Source organism: Tetranychus urticae, chromosome 1 (assembly GCF_039701765.1).
Source record: "Tetranychus urticae isolate SD_2017Ah chromosome 1, NJAU_TeUrti_SD_1.0, whole genome shotgun sequence".
Taxonomy (NCBI): Eukaryota; Metazoa; Arthropoda; class Arachnida; order Trombidiformes; family Tetranychidae; genus Tetranychus; species Tetranychus urticae.
In genome coordinates this window covers 18,701,751-18,723,282 of record NC_142958.1, presented here as the reverse complement: position 1 = coordinate 18,723,282, position 21,532 = coordinate 18,701,751, and the positions used below count along the sequence as shown (strand labels likewise).

The window sequence follows — 21,532 nt, the reverse complement described above, 5'->3', positions numbered from 1 at the left end:
AAATTAATTTCATGACGACTGAAATGCCATCTATATTTATGGAAACAAACTGTAATTTTTTAAATATTTTGAAGCCAAAAATATATCCATCAAAATGCCAAAATTATATTAATTATCAGTGATTTAGAGATTTTCTGAACCATTTTATGTTTAAATTTATTCTAGGGTTTAATTAAAACTATCAAATGAGATAATTTTTGACTATGTTCTATCTTTAAGGCTTATCGTGTGACAAATGTTACCAGTATTTATCTTTATTGTATCAACGTGAACTTTGATCGGTTCATCCAATAGTTCGTTTAGCTGTGCAATTAAATTTGAAGCTGATTTATCTGCTCCAGGCAAACACCAAGCTATACTTGTATGAAAAGTAAAGTCATCAAGGCAAAGATTTTGATTCGAAGGAGCAATTTTTGATTCGACTTTGGCGTTGTAATCATCCAATGTTTGTTTGATTAGATCAAGTACATAACGAGAAGTCCTGGTGTTCACTGAATCTACCATTAATTTGGGTTCACAAAGGCAAATAAAAGATCTGGTAGACTCCTCATTGGTAAACAATTTGAATACTGACAAGTAAATGTCAAAGGCCTGACAAATTGACAGTTTATCTCTTAAACCTGTAACAAAAGGTGTTATCTGATGAAATGATAGAGCATAATGACCTCGTACCATTGAAACGTGAATGTTTTCAATCAGCTGAATATCAGAACCATAGGAGCTAATACAATCACTTAAATCAATTAAAGAGTCATCAGGCAATTCACTGTAGACAAAAGTTGTCCATTGACCACGGACATGAGGATAGGATCGGATTCGTCCATCTGGTTGAATAGTCGAGTAGTCGCTTGATTCATCGCTCTCAATGGGTGAAGGAAATTTTGGTAAAGGTAATTTTGAAGACTGCATATTAAAATACTCTAAAGATTGTTTCCAAATATAAATGAAAAATTGACCAAAATAATTTAACTTAATTTAGTTGCTGATCACAGCTACAGCTAGCGCTATCTACAACAGATAGAAACATAAAAGCTGAAATAGAAAGAAGAATAGACAGCGAAAAAGAAAGATTCTAGAAAGTGAAATAGGTGGAGACTTTATTTTTGTCAAATGACAGATAAACGGTAAGTTGCCAGTTAAAAGTCAAATCAAGTTTATGTTCATTCAAATTTGATCAACCCTAAATTAATTTTGTGGAATCTGAAAATTTGGATTTTGTGATTTTCAAGTGACTTTAATCAACAATAATATCTTTTGCTAATTAACTTTGGAACCTTCTACACCCTACATCACTTTGTATCTGCAAAAAAACGACCAAATCTTTTTCTGCTCCTGTTCTTTCCATTACTGTTTTCTCTCTGTGTTCTTATTTACATCTCCTGTCACCAAGCTTCTGTCATTTGTTTTTATTTTGATTGTTTCTCTCATTGGAATTAATCGAATCTATCTAGCTAGTTTAGCTGGTAATCTTCAATTCAATTTTCTTCTTGCTGCTGGTTAAATGTTTTCTTTCCTTCCATCTTTATATTTCCATCCAATATTTGTGAACTCTAGTAATCCATTTAGAAGAAGACTTTATTTTGTGTTGTCTATCATGGAAGCCAATGTGAGAACAGTTCGCTGTTAAACTGGGTATTGTTGCATCTTCTGGTATTTATTATCCGTTCAACAAAATAATTTGTTAAAATGAAGCTACTGGAAAGCACCAAATTTGAAGCTCTAAACTCGGCTCTGAGAATACACACTGGACAATGTTCCATCGTTGGGCGAGTTGAGAGTTACTCCTGTAAAATGGCTGGCAATGATAAAAGATTGTATAAAACAATGCATGCCGAACCAGGAACCAGTCCAAACGATTTACATGCTCTATCTCCACCACAAAGTCTACAATCTTTCTCCTTCAGCCCAGCTAAAAGCTTTAGCTACAGTAACAGTGATGACGGGCTTGAAAGTAATGGGCACCTGTGTGACACAATCTCGCGAAAAACCCTCTTCTTTCTTATTTCAACTCTTAATGCATCTTTCCAGCCAGATTATGACTTCAGTGATGCCAAAAGTGATGAATTCAGCAAAGAACCCAGTTTACGGGTAAATTAAAATTATAATCGATTACCTTCAAACTTTGCCCCACTCCATCTGTCAGGGAATTTACGTGCAAATTTAACCTCTCCCTTCCTTTCCCTTTTCACTCTCCTTGTAACAAAGAAAACTCTTAGAAAAAAACAAGATAGACTAACGATAACATGTATCCTTTTAATGTAGTAATGGAACAGCTTATATTTATCGTTTCTAGATCTTTCTTCTTCCAAACTATACACCAAAAAGTACAGTCCTTCCCTCTAATTATAAATTCACTATTGACAAAGAATGAGGTATTTCCGTTAATCATCGATCTAGTTCATTGAAAAGAGACAATTTTATGTCATCCAGATGATTACTGGGTACAATTTGTCCTTTTCAATAATTTATCATCGCCTGATTACCGCCATTTTGACTGTACGATCTCCTTCAGTGTTCAATTGAGGCGGGAAAGATCTCGTTCTCTTTTTTTTATTTAGCCATATTTTTTCATTTCTACTTGCCTTGAAGGTAAAAAATTATCTAAACTTCTAATCATAACATCTTGTTCAACTTGTTTATTTTCTTTCACCTTGTTCTAGCTTGTCTAGTTTTATTTATCTCATGTAGGAAAATGCAACAAAAACAAACTAGAGATTGAAAAGTGATAAATCTGTTGACAGGCAAACCTTTTGAAGGTGCGTTAGTATTTTCAATTGTTCAAGTACAGGAATCGAATATTTGAGATAGCAAACTTCATAAGATCATCATGTTCAAATGATAAGAATTATTCTTTTCATTAAATATCAATTATCTATTTCATTTGATTAGTTATTTTTTATCATTCTCGTTACGTCAATCTATTTTTCAGTTGTAAACATGCGTTAGCAACTAAAACTGTCAATAATTATCAGCAGATTTTCAACTCATATTTCAAACAATTTTAATGCGCAAAATTTTCTTCCCTGCTTTGCAAAATTTTATCTGCTAATTAATGTTTCTAATTGATTTTCCCCTACTCTATTCCCTTCAAATAGTGGGTTATGAACGCAGTCGATTCAAACTTTCTTTCAACATCTGCTCACCAAGCGTACGCTGCAATCCGAAGTCAACTCTGGTCCGCCATTGATGCGGAAATAAACTGTTCCGACTGTGAAATTTACAGGTAAATAAAGTGTTCGATGGTCATTAAATTAAGGGAACTTAAAACTGAAAAATTTGTTCAATTAAAAACCTGGACTTCTATTGGCAAATCGTACCTGAATTGTTTTCAAGGGTTTGAAGCTTGAAGGCGCATAAGTCATAACCGATTTTATGAGGGTTGCTTGATAGAGTCACTATCATTTATCACTTATGAGTAAAGTAATCTTGTGCCGAGACAATATCTGTTGAGTATCTGATGGGTCATCAACCCTTTTTAGCCATAATTTTCCCTATCTGCAAGTATGCTTTACTCATAATGTTAATATAGTCATGTTGTTATTGAAATAAGATTGATTGAGAAAATTAAGTTTTCTTTTCTACTGATAATAGAACCTACTCAAGATTATTTAACTCTTGTTTGTTGTTATCTTTTCAACATGTAAGGGAGTCTTTAAGATTTGATTGAGCATCGTAATTACAGCATCAATCATAATTAGTGTAATTACTTTAAGCGAAATGGTAGCTATTTTATTAACAGATTTTTCGTCAAGATTCCCTTGTTTATTTCAATTCATGTCTTGCCTATTCTTCCATTTCAAATGTCCTGATTGATTGATCATCTAAAATCAAATTTTATTCACAACTAATGCGATCTTTTCCCTTTTACAGTTACAATCCTGACCTGAGTTCAGATCCTTATGCTGAAGATGGAAGTCTCTGGTCTTTCAATTATTTTTTTCACAATAAGAAACTGAAACGCATTGTATTTTTCACATGCACGGCTTACAGGTATGTTCATTTCAAGTTCAATTGTGCTGTCAAATGAATAATTGTTACTAACCTGAGATTCAATTTAGATGAAGGCCATAAACGATTTTCTCAATACCAATAATCAAAATTGATTTTAAGCCAGGCAACCAAAAACCTTACTAAATGTTTTTAACCATGAACTAGATGTTGTTATGCATTACTATTCATGATTATATTTTTTCAGCGGCAGGATATGATGATATTGATGCCAGAATTGATAGAAATTGAATTTCACAAATAGGTGACGTCTCACAAAAATGCGTTAATTCAGATTCATTTATTGGTTGAATAGTTGCTTCTTGGTTTGCTTTCAGTTTTCAATCTATTTTTTATCGATGTTAAAATCATAAATTGTAATTATGGTTGAACAACAATCATTAAACTCAGTTGAATTTAACTTAATTGTGTAATTGTGAGAAGTTTATCCTCTTAGCAACATCTTATTCCTTGAAGGCGTCTATTATTAGAAATTAAGTCAAGGCTTCTTCCACTTCTCATTATTCACTTTTGTATAATTATCCAGTGAGCTTCAAATGGTTTGGGGAACATCTGACTCTATGTTGTTTTGCTGTCAAAATGTTGTTTGAAATCTGTTGTTCAAGTCAACTTGCTTTTAATTTTGTAAATCAAATATTTTCAGAAAGGCTCGTCCTAAAACGTAATTATATCTGATCAATAATATTTGTTATTCAGAATTCACAGAAATCAATGTTTTGTTATTGATAATAGTCACACAGATTGTTTATTTCAACTCACATCTCATATTAATATATTTTTGTCTGGGTTTGTTTGACGAATCTCAATTTTCAATTATTTGTCAATCTGATACTGTATAGAGTCATTTCATCAACCAATAGTAACTAATATAAATGACAAATATTTTAAGTGTTGAAAAAGTGCACTTAATCACTTCGCATCATCATTACGAATTGAACCATTTTACTTTCATCATTACCCTACAAACACTGCGAAATCAGGCCTGAAGAGTTTAAAATCTTTAATCTGTTGAAACTTTATTTTGATAAATTCGCTATTAATCTGAAAAGTCTTAATTTCATTTTCAACTCTGACTTTTTGGTCATTATCAAGCTTTCAAATCTGCAAAAATCTTCATTATCTTATTCATTGAGCCTTGGCGAAATTTGATGGCCTAGAAACTTACAATGATTTACTATGCTTTTACTTGTCATGATTGTTCCAATTTCCATTAATTAGCTGTTTTTTTCGATTCAAATGATATTTCAATGCTTTTTTGCTCTCCCCTTTCATGCATATATTGTTATTATTCATTTGACTTAAAGCTTTAATCGTTTATTTATTATCTTTTTAAAACCGATTCTAATGTTACAATTTATTTTATCCTTTTTTATAGAGAACTGAGTGGAAGCGAATCCGATGAGGAAGGAATCGAAGACGTGCATATAATTGATTTAAGTGACTAATCACAAAGAAATCAATAAATACAACTTCATTTACCTATGAGGGTGATATATTAATTATATCTATTCAAGGCTATGGATATATTATAGACATTGGTGTTGACCGGCCAAATCTTATTCAATGTTAAAGATGCCAAAACAATCTTTAATCCATTAGTTTGGTTTAATTGACACATCACAGTTGATACTTTAATTTGAACTACAAACTATTACAGATGCACCCAGAAAACTTTGCTTACACTGCTTCGTCAAAGAATACATGTAATGACGCTGAATTTCAGGTTAACATTAAATCGTAAAGTATGACTGGTAATGTTTTAAAGTAAAGTCAATTCGTGAGAAAATGTTTTGAGTTTACTTTAAAACTCTAGCAACCAACCAACTCTATGGTCATAAAACCTGAATAATTGCTAGAATAGTTGATTGTTTCAGCGTTTTGCGTGTTTTCTTTAAAATCTAATACAATGTTAGTTTATTGTTTAATTTCCTTTCTTCCTTATCGTTCGTTCATCATCCTCTTCCTTATTAACCAACAATTTATCCTAACAATCCAATAATTCAATCTGTTATTTATCCCTTACCTAAACTTGCCGTAATCAAGCAATGTACAAATAAGCTCACTTAAATGCTTAAATAGTTATGATTATCCCGGTGTTGCAAAAGTTTAATTTAAATTTAGTAATCAATAGTTTATTGTGTAAACTTATTGACCTTAGTTTAAAATTAGTCTCCTTTCAGTAGGCCCTTAATTTTACCTCTTTTTAGATGTAAAAGTCTTGTTCAAATTTCTAATTTGATTATTGACAAAGTTAATTAGTTTAATTTTGATTATCTTTTCGAATCTCTTCAAGTTCAATTCATTTTTTTCTCTTCATCAATCATTTTCTTTTTTGTTAAACGTTCAACCAAACTACAAGCCAACATCATTTTTGAAGACCATCTTCTCTAGTTACTCAACTAACTGCACAGATACAATGAACTTCTCCTAATTAACCTGGAACACAATTGAAACCAATGCTGTTCACCTTGAAGTACCAAAATTTTGTGTCATCAACAACTCATATCCATCCATTGAAACACCAAAATGCACAAGCAACAAAAAACATCCTGTGTTCATCAACATCTTAAACTTGAAATAATAATTCTTATTTTTTATCTCATGTTTAGTAAATTTTAGTACATTTATTTTTCTGATCTTCATTCAACAAACAAAATTGATTTGTCCTTCATAACGTAAAAACGAAACAACACCTTCATTAAACCGGTTAAACACTTAAAATGCTTCTGTTTAATTATGTTCATCTAATTGCTTTCTCCGATCTTATTCGCGAAAAAAAAGATCCTAATAACATTAATTGCAATCAGCATTTATTATAACTAGATAGCCACATTGTAATTAATTATTAACAAAGAAAAACAATAATTTCAATATCAAAGGATTCAATCTCTTTTAATGATCACATAATGGATTGGTGCATAAAAATTATCATTTGAGATGAGATTTTCTCAGAATCTCATATTTTCTCATTCCTTGGATCATAAGCATTAATCAGTTTAATCAATTTTGAAATTTGATTTAATGTTGTCTAATTAGCTTGCAATAAATAAACAATGATAGCTTAAATGAAAATCAATTTATGTAGTTAGTGAATACGAGTTTTAGTTTATCATTTGAGTTGATCAATACATGAAATTTAATTTTTTTCAGATTTTTTCTTCTCAATCGCTTCCAAATAATTAACAAGTTTATCGAGGTAAGGGCTGAGAGCGTACATGTAAGCCTTTGTTTCCCACATACCATTGACAACTTCAATATCATCTGTTACATTGAGTTGCAAGTCTTCAGACATTGGCGGATTGAATCTAAAGTAAGGTATAGAAAGTGAACTACACCAGGCTTCAGTCCTTTTATTAACGTGTCCATCAGTCTGGAGTGTTGTTGAAATCATCATATGAACCAATTCTTGTAATGAAAGAGCCGTTTTAATGGCTTCAGGAAGGGTAAAGAAAGATGACGACATTATTGGTCCTAATTCAACCAAACGAGCAGGAACAATTGGTGCTCTACCGGTGCCCATGGACAAGACTAAACTAAGCTTTTCTACTTCAGACTCTTTGCCAACATTGATTAACGCCTTATTGTAATGAAAAAATTCACTAATCACATCTAAAGTTGGATTATTTGCTAGAATCCCTCCGTCAATGAAAGGTCCAAAAGCTTTGAAGTAACTAGGTGCTGCACCTGATGCTCTACACGCCTGCCAAATTATCTGTTCATTAAAATTTGGCTTATATTCTGGATCTGACGGTATTTTGCGACCCAATATATCACTTGTTGAAGGTATATTACGGAAAACATAGAGTTGAGCTGGATTTTGATGCGTTAAAACAGCGGTTATTAATAGCTTTTTATTATCTTTTATGTCACCCATTTTGGTTGTTGATCCCATCTGATCTTTAATCAATTTTTCCAATAAATCTGAATTATATGGCCGCTGACCTACGAATATTTTATCCTTGAATTGGTAGTATACAGATCGGATCCGATGAAGTGGTGTTCCTAGAACGATAAGAGAAGCAATCAAGGCACCAGATGATGTTCCGGCAAACCATTCAAAGTATTCACGAAGTGGCTTTTTTAATCGACGCTCTATTTCAATCAAGGCACAACATGTAAATAAACCTCGTGTTCCTCCACCATCTAAACAGATAACCCGAGCTGGTGAATAATCCTTAGCCTTTAACTTAGAGTCACCCTCAATCGCTCTTGATTGAGTCTCTTGAACCGGTGAATCTCCCCTTGAGCTCATGAAATCAGAATATGGTGATTCATCTACATAATCTGCCCATTTAGGAAATGGTGTTCCTATCCCTATAAGAGACAGTCAAATTGATCAAATTAAATCTGAAAAATCAAGTCTAAAGATAAACTATGACTGGTGACCAGAGAGTAAAGTGTTTACTGTTTGCTGATGACAGTTCATTTATCTTCAATGTTTCGTGTGAATTCTTGTTACACCACAAATAAACATCTTATTCATAGATTATCTTCACCGAAAATAATTTAGACTATTTTGTGATTACAAAAGCTATTATTTATCGACCTTTGATGCTAGTTTTTAAATAAAGTTAGATTTCATAAACTAAATCTTTTGACTATTAATCATTCCAGATGTTTTATACTTTTTTTGCTCGGCTTACCTTCTGATTCGTAAGCACAATCTTCAGTGCACTTTTTCCTTTTTGGTGGACATCTCTTGGCTCCGACTCGGTGTAATACATTAACAATTATTTTTGAGATGGATGTTCCTCTAGTTGCCGCAATATGTCTTGGTGTTTGTTTTCTAGCATTCAACCCATTTATATCCGCATCAAATGCAATCAAACCTTGAACCATTGAAATGTCTTCTCTCTGAATGGCTCTATGAATTGGAGTGTTACCCCGACTATCTTGAACTGATACATCGACACCCCGTGATAGCAGCATTACAGCACATTTTAAGCGTCGTCGTCGAGTCATCACATGAAGTGGAGTTTCACGTCTAAAATTAACGCACTCCAAAGGAAAGCTATTTGAATCAAGTAAATGCTCTAAAAGACGACGAGTTTTAGCCCAGTGGATTGGAGATCCACCCAGAAGCATTTCAGAGGTGTCTAAATCATCGATCATTTCTTGGGTGAAAGTAATGTGTTCATCATTTGAACTGGAAGCTGACATGTAACTTGTATCGAGACTTTGTTTGGTGCTTGATGAAGAAGACCGACCTAATTGCAAAGGCACTGAGGAAATTGAAGGACTTGAAGGAGATCTTTCTGTTGACTTATAATTAATCAATCCAGATAGATCCTCTTTTATTGGCTTATGTTTCTTATGATGACCATTTGACTCATCATTATCGCTTATATCACTAGTAAAGTTTTTATCAATTTGATCATGTTGTTGTGGCTCTAATACCAGCAGTGATGTACGTATTGGCATTTTCAGGATCTCCAGTAAATTTTCAGTGCGACCAGAATAACAGCACCAATGGAGTGGTGAATAACCTTTCTTGTTTCGCCGTCGCAACATTTTAACAAGATTAAATTTTGCTTTACAAGTTTCAATCAACCATTTGAACATTTCAAGGTTCGATAGAGCAGCATAATGAAGTATTGAATCTAACCGACCATCAACCGAGTGTAAGCTTGCACCAAGATCAACTAAAGCTTTGACAAGAACAAGGTTTTGAGATTGTATTGCAATCATTAGAGGAGTTTGTCCGATTGGAGGAGCTTGTTCATTGAGATTGTGAATTATGGAAGTGTTTTTACGCTTAAATGCGGAAACAAATTGTAATTTCGCTGCTACATGAGCTGCTGTAAATGCCTGGTTCTCAATGGTTACTGTAAAGATGTCTTTTAGTATCCGCAATTCAGTGACATGTAAACGTCGTCTGAGAAATGGGAACAATGTATTGATTATTGGTGATAAACGATGCCAATGATCATTGATTGTAGCTTCATTTTGATCTCGATAAATAGTGTAAACAGCCGTTATTTTTCTTTTAACTTGGGTGACTGCATGATTTGACCGAGCTCGACGAACAATAATATGGTATAATGAGTGCTTCGATGAATGACCAACTGCCACTAAACCATTTTCACGAATAATTTTAAACTCGTGATAAAACTCCCAAAGACCAAGACGTGAAGCATTTGATCCAACTGAGTGTCTCCAAGGATATATTGTCGATCGAAGTATTGGTTGACAAGAGGACAAGGTTGCTCGAAAAGGTGCTGAGATGCACTTTGATGATTGCTCTGGTTCATCAGTCATGAGAATATTTAATAAATGGAACGAGTTTCGAATAGTAAAATACCTTTCAAAATAACAGTTGATTAGGATACTACTGAGTTTTGTGGTAACATTTATTTTACAGGAATCTAATTAATCAATAATCTTGGTAATCTTTACATTGTAAAGTAATCTATTGGTATTATGTTTTAAACAAATCATGTTTTAGTCGTTCAAATTAACTGTAAATCAATAAATTTATTCCAAATAATGACCGAGTTCAATCTGATTTATGTGATCCAACTCCATAGTCAAGCCAATCCTGGACTTTTTGTGCAGCTTCTTCAGGAACAATTCTGTCGAAAGAGATGAGAAAAAAATTAGACAAATTTATTGATTAATTATAATTTGACTTACTTTTCTATTCTGTAAATTGCCATTGCTGATTGAGGAACTGTTATGATTGAATCATTTTTCAGCATAGAATCAATTGCTGTCTTGGCCACATCAGAAGGGGAACAAATTGGAAGCAATGAATTAAAACGTGTTTTGGGTTTCTTAAACATTCCGGTGTCCATAATTAATGGACAAATTGTTGTCAAATGGACATTATTATTAGCTCCATTGGCATGAATCTCTTTTTCTAGTGAAGTCATCAAACCGTTAACTGCAAATTTAGAAGCACAATATTCAACAACATTTGGTGTTCCCAATAATCCAGCGATCGATGAAATAGCCACGATATGACCTCTTTCACGGGCAATCATTCCAGGTAAAACAGATGAAATGGTCCAAAAATGTGATAAAGTGTTAACTTCAAACGTTTTACGAATCTGTTGAGGCGTTAAATCCATAAAAGGTGTACAATGAGTTATTCCAGCATTGTTTATCAATATATCTATCGGTCCAAGATCATGGTCAATTTGGTTGAATACTTTTTGGACATCAGTTTGACTAGTCACATCACATTGGTATGAACAGCTAACTCCACCATTTGATTTTATTTCATGATCAACTTTATCAACACCAGGTTTGTTTATATCTAACAGCGCAACTTTGGCTCCTTTATGTGATAATTCTAGAGCCAACTCTCGGCCAAGTCCATGTCCAGCTCCGGTAACAACAGCAACTTGACCAGAAATGTCTTTCCTTGGCTTACCGAAAATTAAATGAATCAATGATTTCACATAAATGAGTATAATCGATGCCAATAAGTGAACAATTTCAATGATAATCATTGTTATTGTGGATAAGATTGAGCTTAACTGGGACACTTCCATAATGAAGTCAATTTTTTTGCTTCTTAGGAAAAATTAACGATTGAGGAAAATTCAAGATCGTTTAAAGTGATTTAGTAATCGATACACAGGAAAAAGTAATTAATAAGAGGAAATTTACTTTTCACATAATTGTTAACATAAATTTTAATTTTTCATTTTAGTAATTTTCCAACTCATAAAATGAATCAAAAATAGATTAACCTGTTGATCTGTAAGTTGGGAAGACATTTTAAAGGAGATAGAAGGAACAAAACCGGTATGGTCAAACGATCCTGTTATTTTTACACGTTAACTGAAGTATCATAAAAAGGGCATAAACTTGATTTTTGTAGGATTCTTGTTTTACAGTTGTTTTTTGAGATGTCTGTTCATTATTTGGTGACTTTAAGCAGAACGATGAATAAATACAATTAACTGAAAAGTTTTATTCAAGGGATAACAGAATAGGAAATTACACTTTATGTTAAGAAAAAATAGAACGAATTATCTTTTACATTTGGGGTTTAAAAACATTGAAAGGTCCAATTTTTGTGCTATCTAAATTGATGGATTATTAGCTCTTTATTACTTTCCAACAGTTGAAGTCTCTGGTGAAATTAGCATAAATAAAGTATTCATTTGTCTTTTTGATTGTCATGATTTTTTTGGCTCCAAAAATTAAATAAATCTTACAGTGCGAGGCACTTTTAGGTGATAAAATTGAAATTGCAGTTTATGCAGTCCAATGGGTGATAATTTTTTTGGTTAATTTACATGGATAGTAATCAATGAATTATAAATAAGCTGACCAGCCTACAAACATACGACCAAGATTCGCCATACTTGTCGCTTCCTGTCAAAATTAAAATTGAAAAAAATAAGTCAGTAAGCTTTGCGACAATAATCGTGGCAATAGAAAAACAAGAGCGTTACTTACTTCAATCAGATATCGTACTTGCCCTGATACGGATATTGGCATAGTGTTCTTTTTAATTACTCCATCAAGACGATCTTCTATTTTACCGACATATTCCAAAGCCTTTAGAGAATAAAAAAGATAAAAATTAAAATTTATAATAAATTTGAGGAACATTTTAGATCAACAAACCTTAGTATTTGTTGCTTCAACCAGTTCTGAATCGATTGAACTACTCCGAGCTGTTGAAGTTCGAGCTCTTGGATTGGCCTTCTTCCATTCGCATAAAGGATCGTAAACAAACGGTTGAAGAACACTCATCAGGGCTTCTTTTTTCTCTCGCATCAAACGAAGTGTCACTTCGCACGTTTTTCGAAAAGCGCCTTCATAACCAGTTACTCCCATAGCAGCAATCATATTTTGAGTTAAGCGAAAAGGAACTTTTTCAGGGATTTCTAGAAGATCACCTTGATTGAAGATTAGATTGAAATCGACATGCATGGCTTCCCCATTACTTGAGTCAAGCAAGAAATTTTCCGGATGCCTATCTCCAAGTCCTATTATGTAGCCAACAATACTCATCACAGCAGCTGAGCGAGTAAAAGCAAGTCTAGCCATGTACCACGAAGTTGGATCAGGAAATGTTTGAATAAACCATTCTCCCAAGACTGTAGGTGAATGTTTTTGCACAATTATGGCAAATCTTTTAACTATCTCGTCAGCTGAGGCTTTTTTGGTGAAATCCATTGGTATGATTTGCAGAATTTCTTTATTATCAGGATAAACTTGATTAGGATAACGGAATGCTTTGGCTATTTGAATAGATTCACGTAAACTCTGCAAATTTTTAACCCACTCGATAAGACCACAATCATTATCCAGAGGCACAACGGTATAAGTTCGTATGTGTAGCCCTCTCTTTCGTGTTTCAGGATCTCTTTTCAAGAGTCTATTAATTAAGTTATTTAATTCCATTGTTCGCGCATCTTTTCGTAGGTCATCTTTAGGTTTGCACATGACGCTATATTTCTTACCATCACTACAATTTATGACCACTTTCTTAGGTCTTGCTTGTGAGGAAAGTACTTCACCTAAATCATCAAAAGTTTGAATGTAAACAGGGTCAGTGGGAAAGGGGCGAAATGTGGCTGATGACTCGAATTTATTCTTCATCCGGACATTCATGAAAGCTTGATAAGGTAACATAATTGGACCCAAGTTACTCTTAAGAGCATGGTTCAATTCTGGAACTGCACTTTTAACGTGAAATTGCCTCCCTTGAGTTTCACAATTACAAAGCCTGATCAAAAGAAGAGCGAAAGTTTTCATGTCTTTAACTAATTTAATCAGTCTTTTATTTTCAGGACCAACCGCTTTTTGAATGATTTCAGCACATTTATCAGCTCGAGCTTTATTTTTACGATTCATCAAAACTCCAATCAACATCCACATTGATTGGTTCGGATATTCTTTGACGAGCTTTGCAAGGATATTCATCAAAATTTCACTAATTTTAGAGTTGCCATGACAAATCCTAGAAAGTAATTGCGAAAAGGCCGTGAAAAAAAGGTGCAAGGAAATGCTATCTTTCCATTTTTCAAGGAAAGTTGTCAATTCCGTACACGACTCAGTATAGTTGGTTTCTAAAATTTTAGCACATTTTGTCTTAGAAAACTCTGCAGCAGAAGATCCCAAATCACACCAAATAGACAGAAGACGAGGCATTGACTCATAAACATGTTTGGATCCATACTTTAAAGCTTGTGAATAGTGTTTTGCAACCACTACCATAAGTTTAGGCCTTTCTGGATTTCTAGGTTCCATTTCTTTCATCAACCGATCAGAGAAACGAGCAAGGCAAAAGTAGGGTTCTTCTACCTCACCTGTTGCTCTAGATTCATTTAAATGTCTAATTATTTGTCGATACATTGAATTCAAAGAATCAGTATTAAGGTTTGACAATTTCTCGGAGAATTTAGTGAAGAGTAGTTTTAACTTGGCTAACTTGATGCGATCTGCTGTTTGAAGATCACTCATAGCTTCATATTTTTCGAGTTCACGCTTCAATTCTTTGATACAGTGTTCTTTTGACTCTTGATCACCTTTAGCCCAATGAAATTTAGCAGTTTCGATTGATAAATGCATAGCAAGACTGATAGGAAGATTATTGCTATTTATCAGATCTTGACTTTCGACGAGATGGGTATAAGCACGTTGTAAATTTAAACTTTTACGAGCCAGCTTGGCACTGGATAACGAACATTGTGCTCTTTCCAAGTCGGTCTGAACAGGCAAAACATTATGAAGAGAAAGCAATACCCGTTGTAGATTGAACACTTGCTCCTGACACCGAAGAGATGATTGAACCAAGTTATTACGTCGAATCCAGTCATGAATTAAATTAAAGAAGTCATTTTGAATTTGAACATCTGCTTTTTTTTCATTGTGTTTAAAAACAAACTGTGCAAATTTTTCAATATCTGTGAGCATGTGAAGTCTTAAAATATGTTGATAGCATCTAATGTAAGCCCCTTGTTCGGATGATGAAATAGATAAAGGATCCATTTCCCGTTTACGGATTTCTCGCAGCATTTTTCTGAAGTTAGTTTCATCTTTTGAATGAATGCAGTCGATTAGATGACCGATGTTAACACCAAGGGAGTCACACTCAAGTGATTCGTTGTCTCGTAACATCAGTTCAAGATCATCCCAGTTGTGAAGTTTCCACGACGCTTCAACCATGTAAGGATAAATTTCGTCTGACCACTGTTTCTTACGCTGTATTAAGCCAGTTGCATAGTTAAAGGCAGTGGCATGTTGGTCGAGATTCATCAAACAACGAAGTAGCGTTTTAGGATACATTAAATTGTCAGGTTCCTTCTTAATGGCAATCTCACAACCAGATAAGGAGTAGTTTAATTCACTATTAGCTTCATGGTAAAGTATTGTATCCATTAAAGAGGCTGGCCCATCTCTGATTGCATTGATTCCTTCAACTCCATCTGGTTCATCTAAAGATAGAAAGTATTTCTGGAAATACACTAATTTATCTGATAATGCGTCTCTATTTTTCCAAATATAATCCTCCATGTAAAGCAGAGCCCGAGCATAAGCTTGACACTCGAATGCCAATTCAGCCAATTCAGTTTTTTTCAAATTATTTTCCAGTAACTCTATTTTAGATTTCGTTTCAACATCATCTGCAGAGAGCTTTCTGGCTGAAGGGAACATTTTACTTTTCAATTGAGATATCCCGTCGATGATGGCAAAAATAGTTCGAGCACATTTTAAACGAATTTTATTAAATTCGCTTCGATTTTGAGAATTATCATTTCGGGGCGAAGAAGATGATGCGGGAACAAGTGCTGCCTCACCAAATGGTTCATCCATAGACTGTATTTCGATAATAGCATTTATTTCACCAATTATATAAGTTTTTATAGTTGCTTCATTGGAGTCAAGTAGGGCCATCCAAAATATAGTTGGTAACAAGAATCGAGCAATGGTTGAATTATATTTGATGATGGCCAAGCAAGCCTCAAATGCCCTTTGATGAGTAACTCTTTCAATTCTTTCAATCAATATCATGGACCATTTATAAAGCCAATCATCATAGGTAATTTCAGCATGAAAAACAGGAGAGTTTACAATTCCTCCTTCTTCCTTGAATATATACTTTGTGGTGAAAAATCGTTTAATGTTACGTTGAACATCAGTTGGTAATCTAGACCAAATGTCATCGTTTTCTCGAACAGAATAACTCTTCAAGATCTCTTGGATTGAATAGCAGAGACAATCTCGTATACGAGATTGATCAATAGAGTCCAAAGTGTTGGCAAGTTTAGACAATAAGGTTACCGGTAAATCTGAAAATTCAATAAAGCCACCGTCAGAGATTTGATGGGCAGAGAGAAGAGACAAATCGAGACGTCCAGGATCGATGGCCCCGATTTCACCAAGACACTCAGCTATGCTTATCAATAAGTTGGTATCAGATATTTGAGAGCTTATGAGTAATTTTCGTATAATTTTGGCAATTATTATGTCTGTGGAAGCTTCTTTGTTAGGTAAGCAAAGGTAAGCCAAAGCTTTCTTGAACTCGGACAGTATACTGGTCAACTTCTTGACGTGTAAGGCTTTAACATCTGGATTATTTATGTTGAAAAGTTGGTCAAAGTAACGAATATTTTCTTTTAAATAGTCGCGAGCTTCGTTGGGATCTTTAGGTGATTTGGTTATTAAATATTTAGATAACACCGCATGAACTTCTTTCATATAAGATACTTTTGGAAGAAAGTGAAGCTCCTTAAACCTGTCATTCAGATTACTTTCATTGTCGACTACTATTCTTTTAAATATTTTTGCTGTAGCTTGTGGGTCCACGTCAAAATAAGGCGACAAGTCTTTACAAATTACTGATAGATGAGGTCCAATGTCGTTAGGTCCACATGAATTTAAGAATTGATTCCATATCTTCAGTAAAGTTTTGAGAAAAGCTGTCTCACCATTTGCCTGATTGAAAGCTGTCAACAGAATCCCCATAATGTTCATCTTGAATGCTGGCACTTTTCGAGGACCAAGAAGATTTAGGAAATCTCCTAGACTCTCTACGGCTAGTCTTTTATCTTCCAAAACGTCGCCAGATTTCAATAAAAACCTATTCAAAGCAATAATGAAAGGTCCCATTTGAGCTTCAAGCATTATTATGAATTTGGTGTCTTGAAAATTTTCTTGCTCAATTGAACACGATTCTGAAATATAAATCTTGTAGACAACGTAAGCTGCAATACGAGGATTTCGATGATATTCAATGAGCATAGAATTGTGAAAATCATTGCGGAAGATAGAGGCAAGAGCTTCATAATGGTTGATCTTTTTAACGAATTTTAAGCTTTTCTCTACAGCCTCAATCGAAGATTGTGCTACAAATTGACGAGGAAGCCCATAACCATATTCAGCAGTTAAGAAAGAGGCTGTAAGATCTGAATGGGTGAAAAAGTTTTCTAGCAGGGCATGAGCGTGGTCATTAGCTTTTTGAACCATGGCACAGAAGAAATAGAGTAAAGAGTTGGTGAAAAGAGGATTTAAGGCACTTTCATCTTGACTAGCTGCAAACAGCATTAAAGCTTCTCGTAGACAGAGCCATCCTCGAAGGGCATCATCCGGAACAACTTCATCCATAACAATGTTTATGAGTTGGTTAGAAATAGTACTTTTATAGCGTAGAAATAGGCTTCGAAGCTCAAGTCCACGAGAACGAGCGATGAATATCATCTGTTCTCGAATGTGATCTTTTAAACTTGAGTTGGACCAAACTTTACGGAAAAAGACAATGAGAACATGATTAAGATCACTTTCATCAAAATAAGTAGATAGATAGGTTATATTGTTGACTTCTGTGATTTCGGTTGCATTATCACTTTCTGAATGTTTTCTGACAGTTCCAAAAACTTTGTTAAAGGCACGAAAGAGCAATTCTTTTTTCGGCACTTTCAAAGATCCACTTTTCATAGGTTTCATGATCAAGGGAAAGAAAACAGAATTCAAAACTTCACCAACTTCCTTGGCATCGATGGAGAAGAGTTTAAATATCGAAACAAGTAAAGAACGATCAATACCGCAGTGGCGAAGAACTCTAGAGGCACTCCATTTACCTAAGCTACTGAGTAAGGTAGGATCTTTCGTATCAACTATTTCATGAAATATCTCCATCAATTTACACTCAGCGTCTTCAGGTAAAGATGATTTTTGATTCGAATTGTCCCAATCAGCACAACCAGTACAATGAAAAACTAAATCACAAAGTTCGTAAGGCTCTTTGTATGAGAAACTAGTGCCTTTATCAGCTGAACTTAAGAAGCACGTAACCAAACCAATACTTTTAGCAATAAAGCTCATATTGTCTCTATCTTCAATGCTTGCAAAGAAAAGATTCACTAATTGTTCATTTTTTAATAGGATGAATGTCAATGTTTGATTAAAAGTATAATCATCGCCATTCCATCGGCAAATTTGTGAATGTAAAATATTCGAAACGAACTTTGTAACTTGAAGGTTTGCAACCGCTAGTCCATAAAGAGATAATATATTAAGCTCATCATTTGTGAACAAATGTTTCTTGGTCCATTCACTATTTATGTGAGCAAGTATATCTAACGGGGATGTTTCAGCTACATGAGGTATCATGAAAACAAATCCAATTTTTTGCTCCAAATCATCAACGTTATTGGGGTTAAAATCTCTGATTGCTTTAACAGTAGTTATTAGTGTAGATAATACAAATTTGAACTTTTTTTCATCATAAGTATTGGCCATGGTGAAATCACAGATCCAGTTTACTACCTCCATCATTTTCATGAAATTTCCTTGATTCGAAAGACAATGTCCATCAAGTCGTAGGCTGGCGATTGTCTCTCTTTCAACTGCGTACATATTGTGAAGAAGAGAAACGTCGTCTAATGATTTTGCGTTTATGAATTGAGATATTACTTTGCTGTTAGCCTTACAAAAGTCTTCGAAAAAAGTTTTACTTTGAGAATGAAAAGAGCGATTGGCACCATTCTCAGTTGAAACATTCGAATTACTGATTCCATCAAAGCTTAAATTTAAGGAAGAGTAGATTTCCGTATAATTTCTAGTGAAAACTCTTTTCATTAACGCGATCCATACACTATCATGAGACACCGAATAAGCTAGTTTCTCACAATATAACTTTTGAAGAGATGAAACAGTGTCCTCGGGAAGTGGGAAAGTCCATTGATTTTTTTTACACAAATCTAGTAATTTATGAAGCACAACCGCAATTGACTCGTTAACTAATTTAGTTGATGCTAAAGGGCTCATTTTATGAAAACTGCCCATAACAACAATGATAGAGTTTAATGCTTTAGAGACATCAACAGAATTTTCTAACTGTTCAAGTTCGAAATCTAAACGTTTGCTTATCAAGCTCCAATTTTTCTCCACTAAAGTGTAGTGTAGATCCTCGTTATTGGTGGGTGACTTAAATAAAGCAGCCGTCAGCCAACAGGTTTGGTAGAAAAAGCCAGTTGATGGGTCGAGTTTGATACATTTAACAGGATAAAATCGGTGAAAAAGTTTTAGTGAATTTGCCAACATTTTCGGGCTGGCAAATGAAATACAATTAGTAACCAGATGTGACATCATCTCACAAGCAGACTTTACTCCTAAAGAGGCGACGAAAGGTTTACCAATATTGGCAAGAATTTCTACAGCACAGATATATAATGATTCAACTTGTTCGATAGTTTCCACCGAGAAATCGAATTCAAGGTCCGGTTCGAAATATTCTTCTGTTGCTCGTATCTTGACTGTGACTAGAGCTAATCTTTTACTGCTGAAATGAGTGAGATTGAGTTTAACATTGAGCCGATCAGTATCAAAAAACATGGTTAAAAGTGTGACGAGATCCTTCATTTCTCGAATAAAATAATTGAATAGATCTTCATCACTTTTTTGAATTTGTCTCAGGAAATCGCCAATTTTTTCGATGAAAAGTTTAACATTCTCAATCTCTCTGTACGGAGTGATTTGAGAAAATATGTGTAGAAATAAACGCAAAGTCCACTCATATACACAAGAAGCTTCGAGGATAAGTTTATCCAGTTGAGGTGATGCATGGTTATCCTTCTTGACGATGTTGTTCAAAAAATTTGAAAGGATGTCAAAAACAGCGGTTGCTCGCCTTGTTCTTTCACCAAGGACAGGATCACTGAAAACACCAGCAACTGATAGAGACAGAATATGATTGATTCACGGAGAAAATTTGAGATTAAAAAAAGATATCAAAAGAATAACCAACATAAAGAAAGAATAGAAAAATAGAATATAAATATTACCTGTAAACCCCTTTTGGGTAACAAACTCAAAAAATTTGACGAGGGCATTACATGAAGAAGCTAATTGTTGCCTGATGGAAGAGCTTTCACCATTCATAACGACAGCAATTAATAAAAAAAATAAGTAGGGATAAGATATGAATTAACTTTGACTGATGAAATTCAAAACATAAACATAATTAACATTTTAAACATTGCAAGAATCCGGTTTTCCATATCAATTTTTAAGCGCCAAAATTTTGACTGTCTCCTTGACAACAGAGTTCCGCCAAATTTAAAATAATAGATAAAAGTTCATTTACAATTTATTTTCATCTTTAATGTTGAATTTTTTAATAAGCAATTGAATTATTGTTACTTTTTTGGATTGAAATTTAATAATTAATCCAAAAGCATAGTTATAGAGAAAAGAATTGTCAAATTGTATAATTAAATTCATATTGGATCATCAAATTAGTGATCAGTGAACAATAAACGTGAATTTATTTGGTTGGTTTAACAATTAGTGGAAAGATATAATCAATAATAATAAAATTAAACGGTAAAATCAATCTTTTTTTTCATCGTTACTTTTCCAGATCACCGGAGCCTTAAAGTGAAAGCAAAATGTAAAAGGTGGAAAAGTTTCTCAAGCAACTTTCCCTCCATAAAAGAAGAAAAATTGTAACATTATAAAATTTCTGTTAATTAGTATGCATCTAATGTTTCCAGTCAAGTACAATTGAATACATTTGATTCATTTTAGAGTGAAATAAATGAAATGATCGATAAAGTTACCTAATACATTAATACAACTGTCAAAAGAATAAAGGAATCGATTAAGAATTGATTGAACAAAATCCTCCATATTGATAAAATTGGTTCTCTTTTAATAATGTCAACATCATTGGATAGATTAAGTCAACAGGTTAATTCAGGTGCAATTAATTTGCGTCAAAAGATCTGCAAATATCACTAATACATGTATTGAATCAATCAGTATTAACCACATTCAGTAAGAGGCAATACTCATTGAGATTCACTGATTTAACCCAATTTCAGGTGAATTACCAGATAAGAACCAGTGTATACCAATAAAAATATCTCAATAACTTGCTTAATTTAAAGTTAATGTTGATCTAATTCAATTGTTGACTATCGAGGATTGTTGAAGAGCCAAGAAGAAGAGGAAAACAGAGAACAAGGAAAAGGAAGAAGATACAGAAGATAAAGAAGATAGAGAAATGGTCACCAAAAGAAAGCAAATGTAGGCGTCTGAGACCCAAAAATTCCTG

General features: G+C 33.8%; 5 protein-coding genes across 5 annotated transcripts; 1 reads left to right on the top strand and 4 right to left on the bottom strand.

Moving 5' to 3' along the window:
* Positions 1–201: 201 nt before the first annotated feature.
* On the bottom strand, positions 202–909 carry LOC107359184 (U6 snRNA phosphodiesterase 1). Its single transcript, XM_015925655.3, has one exon. The coding sequence runs from the start codon at positions 907–909 to the stop codon at positions 202–204; it is 708 nt and encodes a 235-aa protein (XP_015781141.2).
* Positions 910–1,144: 235 nt separating this feature from the next.
* Positions 1,145–6,729, top strand: Maf1 (repressor of RNA polymerase III transcription Maf1). The gene is made up of 4 exons (XM_015925654.3): positions 1,145–2,088; positions 3,096–3,223; positions 3,871–3,990; positions 5,384–6,729. The coding sequence occupies exons 1-4, from the start codon at positions 1,687–1,689 to the stop codon at positions 5,451–5,453; spliced, it is 720 nt and encodes a 239-aa protein (XP_015781140.1). The 5' UTR covers positions 1,145–1,686; the 3' UTR covers positions 5,454–6,729.
* A 144-nt stretch (positions 6,730–6,873) lies between these two features.
* Positions 6,874–10,266, bottom strand: LOC107359079 (85/88 kDa calcium-independent phospholipase A2-like). Its single transcript, XM_015925525.3, has 2 exons — positions 8,652–10,266; positions 6,874–8,322 (listed from the first exon to the last, which is right to left on the bottom strand). The coding sequence occupies exons 1-2, from the start codon at positions 10,264–10,266 to the stop codon at positions 7,145–7,147; spliced, it is 2,793 nt and encodes a 930-aa protein (XP_015781011.3). The 3' UTR covers positions 6,874–7,144.
* Positions 10,267–10,344: 78 nt separating this feature from the next.
* LOC107359080 (17-beta-hydroxysteroid dehydrogenase 13-like) lies at positions 10,345–11,504 on the bottom strand. Its single transcript, XM_015925526.3, has 2 exons — positions 10,642–11,504; positions 10,345–10,580 (listed from the first exon to the last, which is right to left on the bottom strand). Exons 1-2 carry the CDS (start codon positions 11,502–11,504, stop codon positions 10,505–10,507), a joined length of 939 nt encoding a protein of 312 aa, XP_015781012.2. The 3' UTR covers positions 10,345–10,504.
* Positions 11,505–11,600: 96 nt separating this feature from the next.
* LOC107359078 (serine/threonine-protein kinase ATR-like) lies at positions 11,601–20,473 on the bottom strand. Its single transcript, XM_015925524.3, has 4 exons — positions 20,259–20,473; positions 12,592–20,147; positions 12,421–12,522; positions 11,601–12,336 (listed from the first exon to the last, which is right to left on the bottom strand). Exons 1-4 carry the CDS (start codon positions 20,353–20,355, stop codon positions 12,277–12,279), a joined length of 7,815 nt encoding a protein of 2,604 aa, XP_015781010.2. The 5' UTR covers positions 20,356–20,473; the 3' UTR covers positions 11,601–12,276.
* Positions 20,474–21,532: the final 1,059 nt, after the last annotated feature.